The sequence below is a fragment of the Podarcis bocagei genome, assembly GCF_964188305.1.
Source record: "Podarcis bocagei genome assembly, chromosome: 1".
Taxonomy (NCBI): domain Eukaryota; kingdom Metazoa; phylum Chordata; class Lepidosauria; order Squamata; family Lacertidae; genus Podarcis; species Podarcis bocagei.
The window spans coordinates 117,970,053-117,991,499 of record NC_138125.1 but is presented as its reverse complement, the minus strand read 5'-3'; the positions used below and the strand labels follow the sequence as shown (position 1 = coordinate 117,991,499).

At 40.4% G+C, this 21,447-nt stretch overlaps 1 protein-coding gene across 1 annotated transcript in view; it reads right to left on the bottom strand.

The window, feature by feature from the left end:
* The window catches only part of TTN (titin), a 291,856-nt gene that overhangs the window by 8,847 nt on the left and 261,562 nt on the right, over positions 1 to 21,447 (bottom strand). The window contains exons 281-311 of the mRNA XM_081202301.1: positions 20,775 to 21,071; positions 19,882 to 20,469; positions 19,495 to 19,797; positions 19,070 to 19,366; positions 18,530 to 18,817; positions 18,129 to 18,428; positions 17,722 to 18,024; positions 17,269 to 17,574; positions 15,395 to 17,161; positions 15,000 to 15,296; positions 13,625 to 13,912; positions 13,223 to 13,522; positions 11,067 to 13,133; positions 10,647 to 10,949; positions 10,252 to 10,557; positions 9,861 to 10,151; positions 9,441 to 9,740; positions 9,013 to 9,318; positions 7,553 to 7,858; positions 7,162 to 7,443; positions 6,350 to 6,943; positions 5,952 to 6,239; positions 5,531 to 5,830; positions 5,009 to 5,311; positions 4,555 to 4,857; positions 3,879 to 4,463; positions 3,202 to 3,507; positions 2,806 to 3,105; positions 1,887 to 2,462; positions 1,498 to 1,803; positions 810 to 1,403 (exon numbers count right to left, since the gene is read on the bottom strand). Coding sequence (XP_081058427.1) covers positions 810 to 1,403; positions 1,498 to 1,803; positions 1,887 to 2,462; positions 2,806 to 3,105; positions 3,202 to 3,507; positions 3,879 to 4,463; positions 4,555 to 4,857; positions 5,009 to 5,311; positions 5,531 to 5,830; positions 5,952 to 6,239; positions 6,350 to 6,943; positions 7,162 to 7,443; positions 7,553 to 7,858; positions 9,013 to 9,318; positions 9,441 to 9,740; positions 9,861 to 10,151; positions 10,252 to 10,557; positions 10,647 to 10,949; positions 11,067 to 13,133; positions 13,223 to 13,522; positions 13,625 to 13,912; positions 15,000 to 15,296; positions 15,395 to 17,161; positions 17,269 to 17,574; positions 17,722 to 18,024; positions 18,129 to 18,428; positions 18,530 to 18,817; positions 19,070 to 19,366; positions 19,495 to 19,797; positions 19,882 to 20,469; positions 20,775 to 21,071 — 13,950 coding nt within the window. The remainder of the gene's footprint in view (positions 1 to 809; positions 1,404 to 1,497; positions 1,804 to 1,886; positions 2,463 to 2,805; positions 3,106 to 3,201; positions 3,508 to 3,878; positions 4,464 to 4,554; positions 4,858 to 5,008; positions 5,312 to 5,530; positions 5,831 to 5,951; positions 6,240 to 6,349; positions 6,944 to 7,161; positions 7,444 to 7,552; positions 7,859 to 9,012; positions 9,319 to 9,440; positions 9,741 to 9,860; positions 10,152 to 10,251; positions 10,558 to 10,646; positions 10,950 to 11,066; positions 13,134 to 13,222; positions 13,523 to 13,624; positions 13,913 to 14,999; positions 15,297 to 15,394; positions 17,162 to 17,268; positions 17,575 to 17,721; positions 18,025 to 18,128; positions 18,429 to 18,529; positions 18,818 to 19,069; positions 19,367 to 19,494; positions 19,798 to 19,881; positions 20,470 to 20,774; positions 21,072 to 21,447) is intronic.

Genomic DNA, 21,447 nt, shown 5'->3' with positions numbered 1-21,447 from the left:
ATCTAAGCCTTTTATCATTTTACAGTCTGATTACATCTTAAACAAAATTGATCACCAGACCAATGCTACCAATGCACACATAGTTATAAATGTGGGTGTTTTGTATTTAACGTTTGTTTCATATACTGTTTATCCATATGTATCCTATTATACTTTCATTGTTCAAATGAAAATTCTGTCTGTTATGACTAACAGAACAATCCTGACCCCCAAATTCACTGGCTGGACAGGGCTAAGTTTGGGTGGCCCTTCCTCTCCATCAGCAGGGGGACATGCCCATCATGGAGGCCCTTCTGATGCCCACAGAATACTCTGTTGGTTTAGACTTAGCTGGTGGTGTTTTCACCAGCAGTAGCCAGTCTAAGCACTGAAAGTGGGCATTTTGAGGGCAAATCAGAAACAGCATTGGATCTGCTGGGGTACAAGCCCTTCATTCTTTTTCGAGGACCCTGGATCAGGCTCATCAACTACGCCAGTTTGGAGCTGGTGTAGTTATTTCCTCCCATTATCTTGGGGTGTGTGTGTGTGTGTTCCAAAATGGCAATCCATGAGAACAAAAAAGGAGAAAAACATCTCTTCTTCTTTCCCTAGCCAGAGTGAGCCAGTAGAACATCTCGCATCTCTCCCACTTCACCTAGGACTACACCATAAATATCTAGATGACCATGCCACAATCTGACTTACTTTAAGGCTATTAAGAAAATACTATTCCAGACTCAGAGTTTCCACCCACTCCCTGTAGCCCATAAGCTTACTCTGAATGAAAAATTAAATAAAAACTAAATTTAAGAGCAAAGCACATTTCTTACCTTCAACATCCAAGGAAGCAGTTCCAGAAACAGATCCTCCCTGGTTGGTTGCCCTCACTTGATATACAGTGGCATCATCATCTGTTACATTTGTAATTACCAGTTGGTAATAGCCACCCTTAAATTCTTGTATCTTCACCTTTTCACCATCTGCCAAAATCTCTTTGCCCTGCCTGAACCATTTCACAACAGGCTTCGGATGACCAGTGACTTTGCAAACAAATGTGGCATGACCTCTGAATTTCACATTTAGGTTTCTGATTTCTTCCTTGAAATGCGGTGCCTGAATTGCTACATCAGATTTGGGAGTGATTGGTTGTGAAATTTCGCTCCATTCGCTTTCACCGCCAAGATTTTCACATTTTACACGGAATTCATACTCCAGGCCTTCAATAAGACCTGTGACAGAATAGACGGTTTCGCGTATTTCTTCTGTGGTTACAGAAATCCATTTGTTTTGTTTCTTTTCACGTTTCTCCAGGAAGTAATTTCTGATCTTTGAGCCTCCATCGCTAGCAGGTGGCCTCCAAGAAACAACACAGGATTCACTTGTCACAGCAGATGCAACTGGCTGACTTGGTTGGCCTGGCTTTTCTGTAAAGAAGAAATAATAATTTTCAGGACATGAAGTCAGTTTGCTTCGTTGAACTGCAGGTAGACAGAAAGGTGGCTTACGGAACACACTTACCAAATGGAGTCTTGATAATAACAACAGATGAAACTTCTAATGCCTCGCTCATGCCGAATGCATTCTGAGCAAAGACACGGAAATAATAGCCTGCGTTCTCAGTTAGGTTAACAATTCTGCAGGTTGTGCCAGAAATGCTTGAAGAAACCAGCTGCCACTCTGTGCCTTCTTTTGCTTCTCTTTTCTCTACAACATAATTTGTTACTAGAGCACCTCCATCATCTTCAGGTGGCTTCCAGCTGATGACCACAGAGTTCTTCAGCAAAGCTTCTATAACAATTGGCCCTGCTGGTATATCTGGTTTATCTACAAAAAGAAAAGGCAGTGTTTAAAGTTAAGTAGAAGAAGTATTTCCCATGATTTCAAGAAAATATAATGCCAAGACATACCTTGTATTTCCACGTTTAGTACAGTATCAACAGTTCCAAACGTGTTACTGAGTTGTACTTTGTAGTGTCCTGCATGGGCTTTATGCTGTACGTTTTTAATGGAAAGGTGAGTATAATGCTCTGTGTTCTCAATAGTAATGTTTTCTGAGCTCTTCAATAGTTTCTTGCCATGGAACCAAGTGATAGCAGGCACTGGACGACCAATGTATACAATATGGAGGCGAAGTGTGGATCCTACACCTGCACAATATTTCTCTTTCAATGGAAAGCCTGGGTGGAATTGTGGAGGAGCTTGTAAGAGTAGCTTGCCACTACTTTCAACCTCTCCAACTTCATTGATAGCCTTGCAAGTATAAACTCCTTCGTCTTCCTGCTCTTCTGTGAGCACTGTCAGTGTGTGAGTGCGCCCATCTGATGACATCTTGTATTTTCTGCTCTGTACCAATTCTTTGCCGAAACGATACCATTTAATATCAGGGAGAGGTCTCCCAAGGATCTGGCATGATAACTGAGCCGATTCACCCAGATTAGTAGTAACATCCTTCATTTCTTGTCTTACTCCTGGTGCCTCTCCAGCTATATTTATAAAGGGAGAAAAAATGTATTGAAAGCTTTTCCCATTGTCTTTTATTCCACATTCCCTCCCAAACCATCATGCTATGGTACCAATCATAATTTTTATGCTGCTTATTTAATGAATCATTAATTTTATTAGCCTTGGAGTAGGAAATAGCTTATTTCCTTCCTTGAGGTCCATTCAGAAAAGTAAATATATGAAAGCAGAGTGTCCTAGTTACATAATGGAATTGCCAAATTACTTCAAAACCACTTTATACCATAGCACAGTTTACTGTGACATGTCATATCTTTTCAACAGCTACATAAAGCACAGTGAATATAATGGAATAGTTAAACGTACATGTCAGTTTTGTCTTTACTGCCATAGCTGTTCTACGAGGTCTGCTGAGTCCAGTCTCATTTTCTGCAAAAACTCTGAATTCATATTCTGTAGCTTCCAGTAAGCCTCCCATTATAAACTGCCTGTCTTTGTTACGTTCTTTATTGCACTTTTTCCAGGTAGACTCTCCAGACTGGCGATATTCAATCCAGTATCCGATGATTTCTTTACCACCATCGCATTCAGGGCGCTCCCATTCTAAAGTAATGCTATCCTTAGATATGGACGTGATCTCAATTTCTCCAGGCTGGCTTGGTTTGTCTGTAAAATTTCAAAGTATTTTCATTTAAAAAGTGTATTTTCCAAAAAAACCCCGCCATACTGATACCCTCTAACACAGAAGTTACATTTACGTACCAAATGGATCCTTGCACACAACTGGTTCAGAAGCAGGGCTGGGTTCACCCTCACCAATGTCATTTTGGGCTACAATACGGAACTGATATTCAGCATCTGGAACCAGCCCTGTGACTGTATACATTGTAGTTGTGATGTGAGTCTTGTTGTGCCTGACCCATTTCTCAGTAGTTGTTTCTTTACGTTCAATATAGTAGCCAGTGACGCGAGAGCCACCGTCATCTCTAGGTCTGGACCAAGATAAGCTAATGGAACTCTTTGTGACATCAAGGATTTCTGGTGGATAACTTGGAGGCTCCGGAGGATCTGTTGAAAAGAATGTAACAATAACCATTGGTCCTTCTGGCATAGGAGTTAAGAGTATTGGACCACAACCATGGAAAGCTGGGGTCCCCAGTCCGTTCAGTCATGAACTCACTAAACAGTGCTGTACATGTCAACTCAGAACTAAGTGAACCTAACTTTAATAGGACTTACTCCCAGATAAGCCTGTTTAGGACTGCAACCTCAGTTACTTTTGGGCAGTCATTCTCTCTCAACCTAACCTACCTCACAGGTTTATTATCAGGATAAAAAGGGGGCAGACAATGTACATTCCCCCAAGCACCTTGGAAAATAAAATAAAGTATGTGAGAGATGCACACACACACATGCATTTTCTGAACCCGTATACTTACTCAAAGGTGTCTTTGGCACAACTGGCTCTTCAGATTTCAGGGACTTGCTTACACCAAACTGGTTTTCAGCATAAACACGGAAGTGGTATTCCACATTTTCTTTGAGTCCTTTCACTACCAGTGATGTACCCCTTACTCTGGAGCCCACGGTGTACCAGGCAGTCTTTGGTACTTCACGCCTCTCAATATTGTATCCTATTATATCTGCGCCACCATCGTCACTTGGAGGCTTCCAGCTGACTCTAACAGAGCGTGCTTGTATGTCATCATATTCAAGTGGCCCTTCTGGTGGATTTGGAATACCAATCACTCTGACCTTGATGTAGACAACCTTCTTGCCACATTTGTTTTCAAGCGTCAAATCATAGGTACCAGAATCTTCTCGTTCTGCATCTTTTATCACAAGTTCAGTATCTGATTCAGAAGTCGCAATCATGGCTCTCTTGGTGACATCATGTCCCTCTTTAGTCCATTTGCATATTGGAATGGGTTTACCTTTAATTGGCACTGTAAGCTTAACTACTCCACCTTGCCTTACAAATACACCTTCCAGGTATTTTTCATCAAGTTCATAATCGGGGAATTCTGGGAGAAGGAAAAAGAGATCATGTTATGTATGCAGAAAGCTAAATAGCACTATGTTCTTTAAAATTTGTATTTCATTAAAGCATCTTACCAAGCATTTCAGTCACTTTGGCTGTTCCAGGAACATCGGCAGGTTCGCCAGGGCCACCGAGATTGCATGCTATAACACGGAATCTATACTCTGCACCTTGTGGAAGATGTGTTAGAGTGTATTCACGGATCTTGGTGGGGGTGGTATTGCATTTGGTCCATTCAAACTGATCAACCTTTTGCATTTCAATCAAGTAGCCAGTGACTTTAGACCCGCCTTCATCTTCTGGTGGACTCCAAGCCAAGGAAATAGATGTTCTTGTAGTATCTGTCACTCTTGGATTCTGAGGTTTACCCGGAGGAGCTGAAATATATTATTAGAGCGTGTTAGATATATTAAAGGTATAGTTTTCATGTTTAAAAGGCAGTCCAAAATATTAGTATCAACTATTTTACAAATAAAATGACTGAACAGAAGTCACTAGTATATGTTATGAATTTTGCAAATTATTTACCAATTGGATCTCTAGCAACTGCAGGCTTGGAAATTCGGCTTGGTTTGCCAGTACCCCTAGCATTGATAGCTGTGACACGATGTTCATACTCCAGTCCTTCAATCAACCCAGTGGAACGATAGCGTGTCATAGTGACTGCAACTTTGTTTACACGGACCCATCTCTCTGATTTAACTTCTTTGCGTTCCACAATATAACCAGTGATCTGTGAACCACCATCTTCTTCTGGTGGATACCAAGTAAGTGTCATTCCATCACGGGAGATATCAAACACTTCTGGGGTACCAGGAAGACCAGGAACACCTACAATAAATAGATTTTTAAAATGAGATGAAAATTCCATTTATGATCATATTTTGGTCTGAATAAGCAGGGTATTGTAGACTAGTTCTTTCATTCTTATTTCAGGAAAAGGAAAATAGAAGGTACATAGTATCAAGACTTGTTTCTTCTATATGTGTCCATGTAAACTGATCTGGATTTTTTAAATGCAGAGGACTAGAAAAAAGAATATTTACTTACTAATTCTGCTCTTGCATTCTACAATTTCAGACTGCAAGTATGATCCAATTCCAAAGCGGTTTGTGGCAGCCACGCGGAACACATATTCAGCACCCTCAGTAAGTTTAGAAAATTTATATGTTGTCCGGGTTACAGATTCAGACACTGGTAACCATCCTGGACGATGTGCATCTCGTTGCTCCACCACATATCCACTTAGTGCTGCGCCCCCATCCATCTCAGGTGGTTCCCATGAAATGGTTACAAAAGTTGAATCAATATCAACAATTTTAATAGGTCCAGTAGGTGGTCCAGGTTTGTCTGTGAAAATGAAATAAATGAGATATAAACAAAGAAATAGTTAAACAAGGAAATACCTGAATTTGGGGAAATTATGCAAGAAAAAATTATGGACAATTATATTTTCAAAGCAAATTCTTACCCAGAATAATAACTTTTATTCTTTCAGTAGCTGTTCCAGTTGTGTTCTTCAGTTCCAGTGTGTACTCTCCAGTGTCATGTATTGTGGTTTCACGTATGGTTAATTTAGCTACCTTAGCAACTGTTTCAACTTTGACCCGGTCTGATTCTCGTAGTTTAGAGCCAGCAAAGAACCAAGAAACAGCTGGAGGTGGTCGTCCAGAAATTGGGATAGCTAGCTCTATAGGTCTGCCAGCTGGTACATGAATGGTCTTTTGAGGTATTCCAGCAAGGTCAATTGCAGGTAGAACTAAAATAATAATAATAGTAAACCCAACATTATTAATATTTGTTAAACCATGTCTCAGCACTTTGAATAATATTCCATTTCCCCCCCCCCATTGTAATTATGACTCTTACCTTTTTGTTCTTGTACTGTCACTGCTGTGACTATCTCTCTTGGTTCAGACACACCCTTTTGATTTTGCGCTCTTACTCTAAACAGGTACTGTTCACCTTCATTTAATGAAATTATTGTGTGCTCAAGGACCGTAGGTTTCAGTGTTACAACTTTCATCCACCTTTCTGTTCCAGCTTTACTGGCCTCAATTACATAGCCAGTTAATCTGCTGCCACCATCATGCTGTGGTTTTTCCCATGCAAGCGATACAGTAGATTTAGTTATATCAACCACCTCCAGTTTCTGAGGCACACTTGGAATTTCTGACACCAGCACTGCATCTGCGGTCTCACAGGGTTCACCAATGCCATAGATATTTTCTGGCAGTACTCGGAAGTAGTATAGCGCTCCTTCAATGAGCCCGGAAATTCTGTAAAAGGTTTTGTTGCATTTAGTAGTTACTGTCTTGAATGCTCGCATGGCAGCCTCACGTTTCTCTATTATATAGTTGTTGACTGGAGCTCCTCCATCAATAGTTGGAATATCCCAAGTAATTGTCACAGACTCTTTTGTAACCTCTTTAACTTTCACTGCTCCTGCTGGTCCAGGGGTATCTGTGGAACAAACGGCAAAATAGACCTTCGTCATATTTTATGTGCATTACACTCTGCATAGTATTTTTTCTGCATAAGCAAATTAAAGTTGGAGACTACCATTACTCTGCAAACTAAATCCCTCTTTTTCTTCTTCTTTTTTTAGCCAATTTCTTTAAATTTGTGATGGAATGGGCAAAGGTATTGCTGTAACAATAAACAATGGTATTTGCACTTACCATAGACTTTAACCATAATTGTGGCAGATTTCTTTCCTGATTGATTTTCAGCCTCAAGGACGTATTTTCCAGCATCGTACCGGTTCACTTTATCCACAACCAACAGTGTGTAGCTGTCTGTGGTGTCAATGATACCTCGACTTGCTAGGTCAACACCCTTCTTGCTCCATGTAACCATTGGTGTTGGTCTGCCAGATACTGACACCATTAGACGTAAAGAACCACCTGCTCTGACCGTAATAGTCTTCTTGAGGTCTTCAGCAAGCTCAAGTTCTGGTATTTCTATAGGTGGGGATAGAAATAAAAGTTTAGGTTGCATTTGAATATTTCTGAACAAATTTTCAATTTGTAAGTTTGCAAATATTTTACAAAGACTCGATCTTGACATTACCTAGCCTTTCCACAGGTTCTATTTCAGCAGGGGTCTCACTGTATTCACTCATACCATTTACATTTGTGGCAGCCACTCTAAAGCGGTACTTCTGGCTTATTTTCAGACCAGTCACTGTGAATTCGGTGTTTCTTATGGTGGCAGTGCTATGGGCCCGATACCATTGTTCAGTTCCTTCTTCTTTCATTTCAAGGACATAGCCTAATAAATCAACGCCACCGTCATACATGGGCTTTGTCCAAGCCAAGCTTATGCTAGTTCTAGTAGTGTCCACAACTCTTGGCGGTGAAGGTGGAGCAGGAGTATCTTTGGAAAGGAAAAAAAAAATACACACTTCATGTTACTACAGTGGATCCTTAAAACCTGAATGAATAATCATTTAAACACTTCTGTAGTAGCTATGATTATATATTTTGAACTGCTCCTGTACTTGGATCGGGATATAATTTTAACACTGGCTATCTGTTTCAGTACAGCCTGCTCCCAAGGAACAGATGTGTTTAAGGTGCTGCTGTTTCTTTAGCTTGTGGTATGCAAGAAAGTGATACAATAGAATAATAGGGCTTAGAAGGTTCAGGAGTACACGAAACACTTTGGAGTGGAATGCCCTCCCATCAGATGTCAAAGAAATAAACAACTATAAGACATCTGAAGGCAGTCCTGTTTAGGGAAATTTTTAATGACTGATGTTTTAATGTATTTTTAACCTTCTGTTGGAAGCCGCCCAGAGTGCCTGGGGAAACCCAGCCAGACGGGTGGGGTAGAAATAAAAAATTATTATTATTATTATTATTATTATTATTATTATTATTATTATTATTATTATTTGAATGAACTTTCACATGTTATCTCCTTTTCCTCCCTCATGTAGCTTGTCCCTTAAAAGTCAGCCCTCACCTTCCTTGCTGCAGACAAAGTTGCATATGTTTAGGCTGTTCAAGGGCAGGTTGACAGGAGATATGATAGCCATTTTCAAATATCTAAAGGACTGTCACTGGGAAGATGGAGCAAGCTCATTTTCTCCTACTCTGGAGGCTAGGAACCAAGCCAATTGGAATAATTTGTCCTGACTAAACATCAGCAATAACTTTCTGATGGTAAGAGCTGTTCAGTAGTGGAACAGACTCCCTTGGGAGGTGGTGGACTCTCTTTCACTGGAGGTTTTTAGGCAGAGGTTGGATGGCCAACGTTCATGTATGCTTTAGTTGAGATTCCTGCATTGCAGGCTGATGGACTAGATGACCCTTGAGGTCATTTCCAACTATACAGTTCTATGATTCTATCATTCTAAGGCATCCATCCTGGTGGTATAAAAATGGCTTAAAAATAAATAAATATATTCTCTTTGGTGCTGTGGTGAATGGTCCAAACAGCACCACTGGACCTTCTAGATTCAAGGCCTATGCGGTCTTCATATTGTTTAATCTACAATATTAATGAATATAAATGAATGAACTTACATGATGGGTCTTTGCACAAAACGTACTGTGAAGCATCGCTAGGCTCACTGTTGCCAGCAGCATTTACTGCAGTGACACGGAACTGATATTCGCTGCCTTCCATTAGACCAGTAATTTTCAGTCTTGTGTCATAAATGATGTAGTCTTTGTTAACGCGGGTCCAGCGTAGGCTTTTCTTCTCTCGTTTGTCTACAAGGTAGGTCCTGATCTCGTTACCCCCATCCGACTCTGGCTTCAGCCACTGAATAATGACGTGCTCTTTGCCAGCACCCACTGATTCAGGAACACCAGGTGGTGATGGGATAGCTGTAAATATTTATTAAAGGCAGGAAAAGAATTAGGTATTTCACATTTATTGTGTGTAACACAACTTACTTTGTGCCTCCCCCCAAAGGGGAAAGACTTCACAAGGCTAGAGAAGTACTTACTGAATGAATTTCTAGCAATAATGGGTTCTGTTTCAAGTGGAACACCTGGTCCATATTTGTTGACAGCTCTTACACGGAATATATATTCATTATTCTTTATAAGTCTGGTTACTACACATGACAGTGTTGGACATTCGGGTTCAACAATAACCCAGTTCAGTCTGCTTGTCTCGCGTCTCTCTACAATGTAATGAGTAATCTCTGCCCCTCCATCTTCTTGAGGCATCCGCCAAGCCAAGGTACACTTCTCTTCTGTAACTCTGCTTATGGTGATTTTGCCAGCGCATGGACCAGGCGAATCTATTGACAAAGAGTAAAAGGATAATTACTGCAGTGAAATAAATTATTTAATCTCAAAATGAAACTTTAAAGGAAAGAAGTTAAATAGCCACAGAAAACTAGCAGATATGAAATACTCACCAAGCACTTTGACAAGGACAGCAACTTGCTTTGTCCCACTGGCATTTTTAACAGTTAATGTGTATTTTCCAGTATCACTTCGGTCACAGAACTTGATGATTGCAACAGCATGCTTGCTTGTGTATTGCAAAGTGACCTTTTCGCTTGGGTCCAGTTCTTTGTCACCTTTAGACCAAAATACTTTGGGTTCTGGTTTTCCTCCAATCGATGCCTCAAGAACCAGGTCAGATCCAGCCCTAACTGTTACAACGTCTCCTTGCAATTTGGCATCCAGTTCAGCTTTAGGCGGTGCTATGAAAAAAAAAAGCAAAAGAAATAAATGTGTATTTTGATCGCTTAAAATATGGACAAGTCATGACCTAATTTTAAAACCCACATGAACATCTCTTACAGTATTCATCTTTACAGGCAACAGGGCCAGTAGATTCAGAACCCTTGCTAATCACACCAGCAGCATTCTTTGCCAAAACACGGAATTCATATTCCTCTCCTTCACTAAGAGCTGTCACGGTAAAGGAGTTTTCAGAGACAATGGTATAGTTGCATTTCAGCCAGCGTCCATCTCCAGCTTCATTGTATGGTTTGCGTTCTACAATATAGCCAACAATTTTGCTTCCACCATCATAAAGTGGGGGAGACCAGGTTAATGACACTGAAGACCTTGTTACATCTGTGACCTCTGGCCTGCCCGGTGGATCTGTAAGAGAACATAATGCAAAAATATCACTCCATTGTTCCTTTAAATAGTCATAGGACACACACTTTCTCTCTACCAGTTATACTTACCAACAGGATTTTGGGCCAAGACAGATCTTGAAGCTTCACTGGCTTTGCTCAGCCCAGCAGCGTTTAATGCATATATTCTGAATTGATACTCCAGACCTTCCACGAGCCCTGTAGCTTTGTAGTTACATTCAGTACATGGAGATTTGTTTTCCTTCACCCAAAGGATTGTGTTGCGTTCTTTCTTTTCAATCCAGTATCCAACAACTTTGCTGCCGCCATCATGATACGGTTCTTCCCACCGAATGGACATGGCATTGGCAGAAACAAAATAGACTTCGGGTCTAGTGGGTGGGCTTGGTGGGACTAATGAAAGAAAATAAAGGGAAATACTGTTAAATACTGCTGTGTTTGTTTGGTTTTGGTTTTTTTTTAAAAAAAGGAATTAATTTATGCACATCTGTTAAAACAATTATTACTTACCAAATGGATGCTCAGCCACTATCGGTACTGATTCTACTGGCTTGCTGACACCAAATCTGTTTTCTGAGCTTACACGGAAAGTGTATTCCATATATTTAGTGAGGTGAGTTACTTTGATCTGTGTACGTTTGACGCTGGAATTTACCAGTTGCCATGCTGTTGTACCAGATTCACGTTTTTCAACAATATAGTTTGTAATACCAGTGCCACCATCATCTTCAGGCTCCTTCCATGACAACACACAGGATTCGGCTGTCACAGATGATACTTCTATGGGGCGTGTAACTGGACCAGGTCTTCCAATAACAACGACTGTGACAGTGAAAGTTTTCACGCCAGCTGTGTTCTCAAGTGTCAAATAATATTTACCAGAGTCACCTCTCATGCTCTCCTTAACAGTCAGTGTGGTTCTTTCCTTTGTTGTCTTTATAGTCACTCTGTCTGTTTCCTTGAGTCTCATTTCTTCAAGTTTCCATGTTACCTTTGGAACAGGACGTCCACTAATTGGTATGTCAATAGTGAAAGAGCTACCAGCTTTGCAAGTTATAAGTTGTTTAGTTATTCCACTGAGATCTGCAGTTGGCTCAATCTGTGGCTCTTTAATAATAACAGAAGAAAAGGCTTCTCTTGGTTGACTGTAGCCAGCATTATTCCTTGCTTTGACACGGAACTCATATTCATTGTTCTCTATAAGACCTTCAACTGTAAAAGTCAGCTGTTTAGTTTGACCGGCTTCAAGCCAATAGTCAGATCCCTTTTGTTTCATCTCTAGGAGGTATCCAGTGATGCGACTACCACCATCATGATCAGGTTTCAGCCAAGCTAGTATTGCAGATGACTTGGTAGTATCAACAATATCTAATCTCTTAGGTGGAGCAGGCTCTTCTGTGGCTACAACTGGCTCTGTTAATTCACAAGGTTCACCTATTCCATATTCATTTTCTGCTGAAACACGGTAAAAATAGGGCACACCTTCTGCAAGATCTGTGACCTTAGCAATTTGACGAGTACATTTTTCATTGACAACCTGCCAGCTGCGACGGCTTGCTTCTCGCTTCTCCACGACATAATGATGGATGCGAGCACCTCCATCCAAAATAGGAGCATCCCACATTAAAGTGATAGAGTCTCTGGTCACATCCTTAAATGTAATGGGGCCTGGTGGCCCTGGAGTGTCTAGTACTTTAACAGTGAAGGCAACAGATTTCTTACCACTGTTGTTTTCTACAGTCAATATATATTTGCCAGCATCTGTTCTGTTACAGTTCTCCACAGTTAATGTACTGAATGAGTCTGTTGTATGTATGTCAGCACGCAGGCTAAGAGATGAATCTGCTTTGGACCATACAGCAGTAGGAACAGGTCTGCCCTTGAAGGCAATAAACAGACGGATAGTTGCACCTGCTCTGACAATATGTGTCTGCTTGAAGCTAGCATCAATATCAAGTTCTGGGGAAGAGAGTCTATCTATTGTTTGCACCGAAGCAGAAACTTCACAGCTTTCTCCTTTGCCTGCACCATTTACAGCACTGACTCGGAATTTGTAGTTTTCGTTTGGTTCTAGATCAACCACAGTGTACTTGGTAGCAATGCAAGTCTCAGCATTGACTTTATGCCATTCTCCTAAATCTGCTTTGCACATTTCGATGATGTAGCCAATTATTTCCAGGCCTCCATCGAAAACAGGCCTGGTCCATTCCAAGCTGACACTTGTCTTTGATGTGTCGGTCACTTTGACAACAGTAGGAGCACTTGGTGGATGAACTGCCTCTCTGCATTTAATCAGCCTTGAGACACCGCTTGGCGGCCCAACTCCTGCGTTATTTTCCGCCATGACATGGAACTCATATTCATTGCCTTCGGTTAGGCCTGTGACTCTGAACCGTGTCTCAGAAATGGGCCTCTTGCTGGACACTTTAACCCAGAGAATACTTTTCTTTTCTCTTCTCTCCAAGATATATTGGTTAATGTCACTTCCACCATCTGATGCTGGCCTTGTCCATGTAAGTGTAATGCTGTTTCCTGTTACGTTGCTTGGTTCTGGAGTGCCAGGAGCCTCGGGGACAGCTGTAAAATAAAAGAAGCCAATCAGATAACATCCTCAACAAGGTTGCCAACACTGTAATTTAAGATTTCTCAATTTAATGTAAACTTACTATAATGTGCCTGTGCTACGATTGGATCAGATTCCAGTGGCCTGCCGACACCAAACTTGTTGGCTGCTGAGATACGGAACTGGTATTCATTGCCCTTTATTAATTTGTGTGCCGTGTAGCTGCATGTTTCACAGTGGTCTTCAATCAATGCCCAGGATACTCGGCTGGTCTCACGCTTTTCAATCACGTAATGAGTAATGGCTGCACAGCCATCGTTAGCAGGCGCCTCCCACCATAACGACGCCTTCTCTTCAGTAACATTGGTGAATCGTATTGGCCCACCGACTTTTCCTGGGGTATCTGTAACAGTCAATTATCAGTTATTTTTATCTGTTCTTATTTTAATATAGAATGAACAGAATGCTAAATAAAAGTTGCTCAATTTCATATAAGGAAAGTTACCGTGTACTCTTATGGTTATGTCTGCCTGTCTGGTGCCCGATGCATTCTTGGCTTCTATTCTGTATACTCCACGATGTTCCCGGGAAGCATCTCTAACAAACAAGGTGCTATAGCCAATTGCATTGTTTATTTCCATATTCAGCCTCTTGTCAATCTCTTGTCCATCTTTATACCACATCACTTGAGGAACTGGCCGGCCTGTGATGAAAACTTTAAACCTTATGCTTTCCCCAGCTTTCACTGTAAGACCTTCAAAATGTTCGGCACCGAACTCAATATTTGGCGCAACTAAAGAATAAAAAGAAGTAAAATAATGTTCACTTAATGGTCAGCAATGTATTTTCTTACAAAACAATATAAAGAGCTATACTAGTTATTTTATGTCAGAGTGTCACTTAATATTAAATACAAAACTTCCGCATAATATCAGTTTGTGGTTTTTTTTTAAAAATTGAGTCACTCAGTTCATGTTTATGATCTTTTGCAGCAGGGATGAGGAAGCCCAAGCTTTCCAGTTAGCCCTCAGGATTTTTCCTAGTCAGTCATCCCCACTCTCAAGTCATAACCCTCTCTGAGGCAGCTTCACACATTCCTCAAGTGCAGGCTTCCTCAACCTCAGCCCTCTAGATGTTTTTGGCCTACAACTCCCATGATCCCTAGCTAGCAGGATCAGTGGTCAGGGATGATGGGAATTGTAGTCTCAAAACATCTGGAGGGCTGAGGATGAGGAAGTCTGCTCAAGTGATTTTGCATGACTGGAATGTGTCTCTGAAGAGTGATAATACCCCTTGCTTGGCTACATCGAGGATTGATTGATTAACTAATTTGTACATCACTTACTATATTAAAAATAACTCAAAATGCTGTACAGAAAACTGAAGCAAAAACAGACAACTTAAACAAAATATTACAAAAATACACAGCTGTATATGAAAATGTTACATTAATACAAAGATACACACACACACACAAACAAACACACACACAGTCATTTTCCTTCTGAGAGACATAAGAGAGGGAGAAAGAGAAAAGTAGAAGCCTCTTATTTTTTGCATGTCTGGAATGTAGCCTACTGAACAAAAGTAAGAGCCACATCCACTGCTCTCTCCATTTTTGCCTCTGCCCTCCACACCAAGCATGTGTCCCCATGAAGATTATCCATGAGGGACTGTGTGCTTTGGATGGAAAAGGTTGCCTACTCCTGATTTACAGTGTTAGTAGCAATGGACAGTGTTAATCAGTTGCTTAGCAGATAGTGAGATAGTCACCAGAATTCAAAGTCATTCAGTAATACAGCCATTGGCTGTAAATAAAGTGCTGTGGCCCATAAACTTTAGGAGAGCTTACACGTAACATGCTTATAAATAAGGCTTACCGGCTTCATCTCTGGTCATGATATAGCCCGAAGACTGAGAAGGAGGGCTGATAGTTCCAACAGCGTTTCTTGCAAGTATTCTGAATTCATACCGATCGCCGGGGCTAAGTCCTGTAGCTGTATACTGGCATTCACTGACATCAATAAAATTGCATCTGACCCAGCGATCACCACTTCCTTGACGTTTCTCAATACTGTAGCCCACAATCTTGCTGCCTCCATCACGCAGAGGTGCTGTCCACTTCAGAGTAATAGTCTCCCTAGTCACATCAATGTAATCAGGGGTGCCAGGTGGATCTGAAAGAAACACAGGTGCATTAATAGTAATATAATTCAGCATAAATTCCAACAGCGTGTTGAGACACGTGCATTATATTCAGTGATCAGTCACTTACCTACTGGGGAAACGGCCAAGGCAAATTTGCTCGGGTCACTAGCGGAGCTTAATCCAGCAGAGTTTTCTGCATATACACGGAACTGGTAGTCCAAACCATCCATTAATCCAGTAATTCTGTATTCTCTATTAGATATTGGTGACAAATTGACTTTCTGCCACAATATGCTATTTCGTTCTTTCTTTTCAACATGGTATCCAGTAATTTCTGCTCCTCCGTCATAGACTGGAGCATCCCAAGATATGGTCATTCCATCAGCTGTCACATTGTAAACAACAGGCTTCCCTGGTGAACCTGGTGGTTTGAACTGGTGTTTTGCTATGACCTCAATGGAGTTTAGTGGTGGGCTCACTCCATATCTGTTTTCTGCACGGACTCTGAACTGATACTCTGCATCTTTAACAAGGTTGGGAACTTTGAAGGTTGTCCTTGACACACTAGAACAGATCATTTTCCAGTTGGTCTGTGAGGTTTCACGCTTCTCAACGCTGTAGCCAGTGATTTCTCCTCCTCCATCATCTTCAGGAACACCCCATGAAAGAACCATACTATCTGCTCTGATTTCGTCTAGTTTAATGGGTCCCTTGGGCTTAGATGGTGGGCCAAGTGTTATAACTGTGATTGGGAATGACTTCCTGTGAACACCATTATCAAGAATTAAGGTATATTTGCCACCATTTTCTTTTTTCACATTCTTAATGCTTAAAGTTATTTTGTTTTCAGTTTTCTTGAAGCGAACCTGTTCACTTTCTTTAAGAGGAATGTTGTCTTTCAGCCAGCTCATAGTTGGCTTGGGCTTTCCCTTATATGGTAATTCAACATGTACATTATAACCTATTCTCACTGTTACTTGTCCTCCAGGTATATCAGAAAGGTCTGCTTCAGGTGTTATTACATAGTCTTTCACTGTAATGGGTCCAATTACAGAAAAATCACTTCTTCCTTTTTCATTCTTTGCAGAAACTCTGAACTCCATAACAGAAAGCTCCTTAAGTTTTTCAACTTCAAATTCGCATGCTTTACTTGCCCCTGCATATGACCATTCATGTTCATCCTTCAGTTTCTTCTCAATAACGTAATCGGTTATGATACTACCACCATCAAATTCAGGTTTGCTCCACTGTAAAGTGACAGACGTCTTTGTTGAATCTTTCATGGCCAGATCCCGTACAGGTCCAGGGACTTCTGCTGCTTTCACTGGTTCTGAAGTTTCACATGGTTCACCCAATCCATTTTCATTTTCTGCAAGAACACGGAAGAAGTATGGGATCTTCTCTGACAAGTCAGTTATCTTAAATGATGTATTAGAGCACTTGGCTGTAACAGAGGACCATGCTCTCTTTGTGGCATCTCTTTTGTCAATGACATAATTTGTTACTTCAGAACCACCATTGATGAGTGGTGGGTCCCATACCAATGTCACAGTTCCACGAGAAACATGTTTAAGATGCAGTCTCTGGCATGCAGATGGAGTGTCAAGGACTTTAACGTTCACAAATGAAGTTTTGGGTTTTCCAACTCCATTCTCAATAGTGAGGACATATTTTCCTGTGTCATTGCGAGTGACTTGAGGAATACTAAGGAGTGTGGACGATTCTGTGTTCTGAATGCTGTATCTTTCATCAACACCTAGATTTTTGTCACCCTTTCTCCATGTGACAGTTGGAGGTGGTCTTCCTTTGAATGGAATCATTATCTGTACATCTTCACCTGCTTTAGCCACAATGGAGGTTCTGAGAGCAACATCTAGATCAATCTGTGCCTCCTCTGCAAAAAACAAAATAATAATAAAATTAAGTTAAAAGAAAAATAATTCGTATTTGGGGAAAAGATGAAAATACTGAATATTAAATATAATAATAGAATTTACATACCAAGTATGTCTTTAGCTTGTACAGCTTCTGTCATTTCAATGGGTTCACCTTGTCCAGCATAATTTATAGCAGCTACACGGAAGTAGTAATTGATTCCTGGCTGAAGGTGAGAAACAACATACTCTGTGGTTCGCACTTCTCCTCTTGCACTGACCAGAGTCCATTCTTCTTCTTCCCCTTCTCTCTTTTCAATAGCATAGCTGGTAATTGCACTTCCTCCATCATAGGCTGGTTTAGTCCAGCTGAGTGTGACAGATGTCTTTGTAGTATCCACAACTTTTAGCTTAAGAGGTGGCCCAGGTTTTTCTGCAAAATGCAAGTAACAAAAATGAGTCTTGACAACCCTGACAACTAATAGCAATAACTTAGAGCAATATATGCCCTTACACAGTTTCAAGAATGTGTATAATTTGACCTTTGCATTTTTGCACAATCAAATGAAAGGTTTCTTACCTATAGGATCTTCAGCTTTGTAGAAGTCCGATGCATCAGAGAAGGGACCTTGCCCAGCTGCATTCACAGCAGAAACTCTGAACTGATATTCACTGCTTTCTGTTAGTCCCGTCACTTTCTGCCTGGTGTCACGAATGGTTTCTTTAGACACCTTGAACCAGCTTAGACTTTTCTTATCCCGTTTCTCAAGGTAATATCCATTTATCTCGCTACCACCATCTACAGTTGGCCTGCTCCAGACTATGGTCATAGACTGTTTAGTTATCATGGAAGCCTCTGGTATACCAGGTTGTCCAGGTGTAACTGCATTTTTATTGAAACAAAAATAACATTAGGTCAATATAAACTAATAGGTAATCACCTAGAGATAATAAAAAAGGTATTAATGGCCATCTGCTTTAACTTACCAAATGCATTTTTAGCTATGACAGTGTCAGATTCCAGCGGTTCACCAACACCAAATTTGTTTACGCCTCGTACACGGAATATATATTCATTTCCTTTTATGACTTTTGTGGTAGTGACAATGCATTCTTCAAGTTTCTCTGAAACCACAGACCATACCACACGGCTTGTCTCACGTTTCTCAACAATGTAATGTGTTACAGCAGCACCTCCATCATCTGCTGGCGGTTGCCACATAAGGGTAATCTTTTCTGCGGTGACAGTTTTGAAATGGATAGGTCCACCTGGTGGTCCTGGTTTATCTGTTTAATATGCAAGAAAATTATATATTTTAAATAGGCAATAATGGATACAGCTAGTTGAATTGACAGAAGAAAATAATATGAAAATGCTCCAAACATACCAAGTATCTGTACCCTAATGGTGGCAGATGCAGAACCCATGGCATTCTTTAATTTCAGTTCGTAACTTCCACTGTTAATACGGGTTGCTTCTTTGATCAGTATAGCTGAAGATTCTGTGGTGTTTTCAATGGATACCTGGGCACTGGTATGTATTTCTTTACCATTGTGGAACCACTCAATTGTAGGCACAGGCTTTCCTGAGATGCCAAGTTTCAGTTTAATTGCTGTGTCTGCTTTGTATTTGACTACTTCTGTATATTCTGGGGGTACATCAATTTCAGGTGCACCTTAATGAAAAAGAAGCGGAATAGAAAATATATTAACATTTTTGAAATTCTCAGAAAGATTGATAACAAAGCAGCATTCAGTGCCAAATAATAATTTCCTAGTATCCTCTGATAGTGAAAGGCAAGCTTGAAACTGTACTGTGCTGCCCAGCTAAGGCCCCTGAATTCAAATTAGAATTTCTGTTAACAGTATTTACCTTAAACTCAAACATATAACTGGATATCAGTGGTTATGCGTTATTAATTACTTACCATATGTATCCACGCATGTTATAGGGCCTAAAACATCAGATGGATTGCTAATTGAACCAGCAGCATTCTTAGCAAAAACACGGAATTCATATTGGGAGTTTTGAGTCAATCCTGATACAGTGAAATTAGTCTCAATGACATTAGTGAAGCTTGCTTTTGTCCATCTTCCATTTGGAAGATCACGTTTCTCAACAATATATCCAGTAATTTTGCTGCCACCATCAAAAGCTGGCTGTGTCCAAGAAAGATTGACAAATGTTTTGGAAATATCTTTGACACGAAGGGTTCTTGGCGGCTCTGCAGTATGAAACAGCAACAACATTTGGAATTAATGTGTTCATTCAACAATGACTCACCAAATAAATATTTTCTATTAAATTCATTATATGAAATATGATTCTTATCCTTTACTACAGACTACATACCACAGGCATCTATAGCAAGAACTGCATCAGATGGATGGCTTGCTTTTCCAATACCAGCTGCATTTTCTGCATACACTCTGAACTCATAAATGAGACCGGCGGTGATATTGGAGGCCTTGAAGTGAGTTGTGCGTATAATCGTTTTGTTAGCTTTCTTCCATAAAATACTGTTCCTGTCCTTCATTTCCAAATGGTAGCCAATGACTGCACTGCCTCCATTGGAAACAGGTTCATGCCATCCAACAACGATGCTTTCTCGAGTCACGTTGGTGATCCATGGTGTGGAAGGTGGTCCAGGGGGTGCTAAATGAATATTAAGTACAGGTTAATAAATCACAAATACATGCCTGAAAAACTCAGAAAATGAGCAAACAAAAAGTCACTTACTGTAAGGAAGCTTCACAGTTATACATGCTGAGTCAATATGGTCACTTATGCCAAAGCGATTTTCTGCTTTAATACGGAATTGATATTCTTCTCCTGTTGTTAGTTTCGTGATCTTAATCATGTTTCTAGCAACAGTTGCAGACACTTCAGACCACACAGCAGTGCTTGTTTCTCTTTTCAGCACAATGTAGTTGGTAACTTGACTTCCGCCATCATAACGAGGTGGCTCCCACTTAAGGGTAAGACCTTGTTCAGTGATATCACTTACAACAACAGGACCAACTGGAGGGCCTGGTCTGTCTAGGACAACAATCTTAAGGAAAGATTTAGTAGTTCCACTGGAGTTGGAAGCTGTGATGTCATATCTACCAGAATCAGTAGCCACACTTTCTTTGAGATTAACGATGACACTTTCAGCTGTGGTTTCAGTGTTAAACCTCATCGTTGGTTTCAGAGGAATGCCGTCCCTGGATAAAGTCACCTTCGGCAATGGTCTTCCAGAAACTGGAATCTCTACTTTTAGGTTTGAACCTGCTCTTACATAAACGGTGTGGTTCGGGAAACCTTTCATGTCGACTTCAGGAGATTCTGAAAAAATACATTTGCAAAATGTTATAAACAATGGTTTTCAAGTGCATTTTCATCTGAATTTGTATGAGCTCTATGCTAACTATTTATTATTTATTAATTAAAACTATTTTTATACCACCTTTCATGTAAACATCACAAGGCAGTATACACATTAAAATTACATAAAAACTTAAAGAATAAGTAAAATACCAGTCAACTTTAGATCAAAGTAGACATGTTATTATGACCTGTTTTTAGCAGATGCCAAATTGCCATCAGTGTCACCGAGGTGATTCCAAGAAGAATGCACCATTTCCACATACCTAGTTGTTCTTTAACTGTAACGGCATGAAGAAGCTCTTTGGGGTCACTTAGACCTGCTTGGTTTTCAGCAAATACTCTAAAAAAGTACTCCGCATTCTCCTTGAGACCCTGGACAATATGATGAGTTGTCTTGACTACAGCACATCTGACCCATTTCTGCTGCCCTTTCTCTAGGGCTTCAACAAGGTAGCCGACAACTCTGCTTCCTCCATCATGTTCTGGCTTTAGCCACACAAGAGATACACTATCTTTAGTAACGTTTGATACTCCCAGTTTTTCGGGTGGGCTTGGTTTTTCTGAAAAATAAAGAGAAGATGATCAAGAAATGAATAAATAGAAGATGAATCGAGAGCAAATGTGTCATATGCATTCCACTTAATTTTAATGTATTCAGCAAGCACATATTTTCCACAGGAAAGCTGTACATTTAAATAATACTAATACTAATAATAATTTATACCCCGCCCATCTGGCTGGGTTTCCACAGCCACTCTGTGCGGCTCCCAATCGTATATTAAAAACACAACACAGCATTAAACATCAAAAACTTCCCTAAATAGTGAAGTTTTATCTTGCATGCCTATATTAAAATATTATTAGAGTTATTAGGTGTTTTCAAGACACCTAAAATTTTGATTACTGCCTTACAATAAATTAATAACAGTAATATAA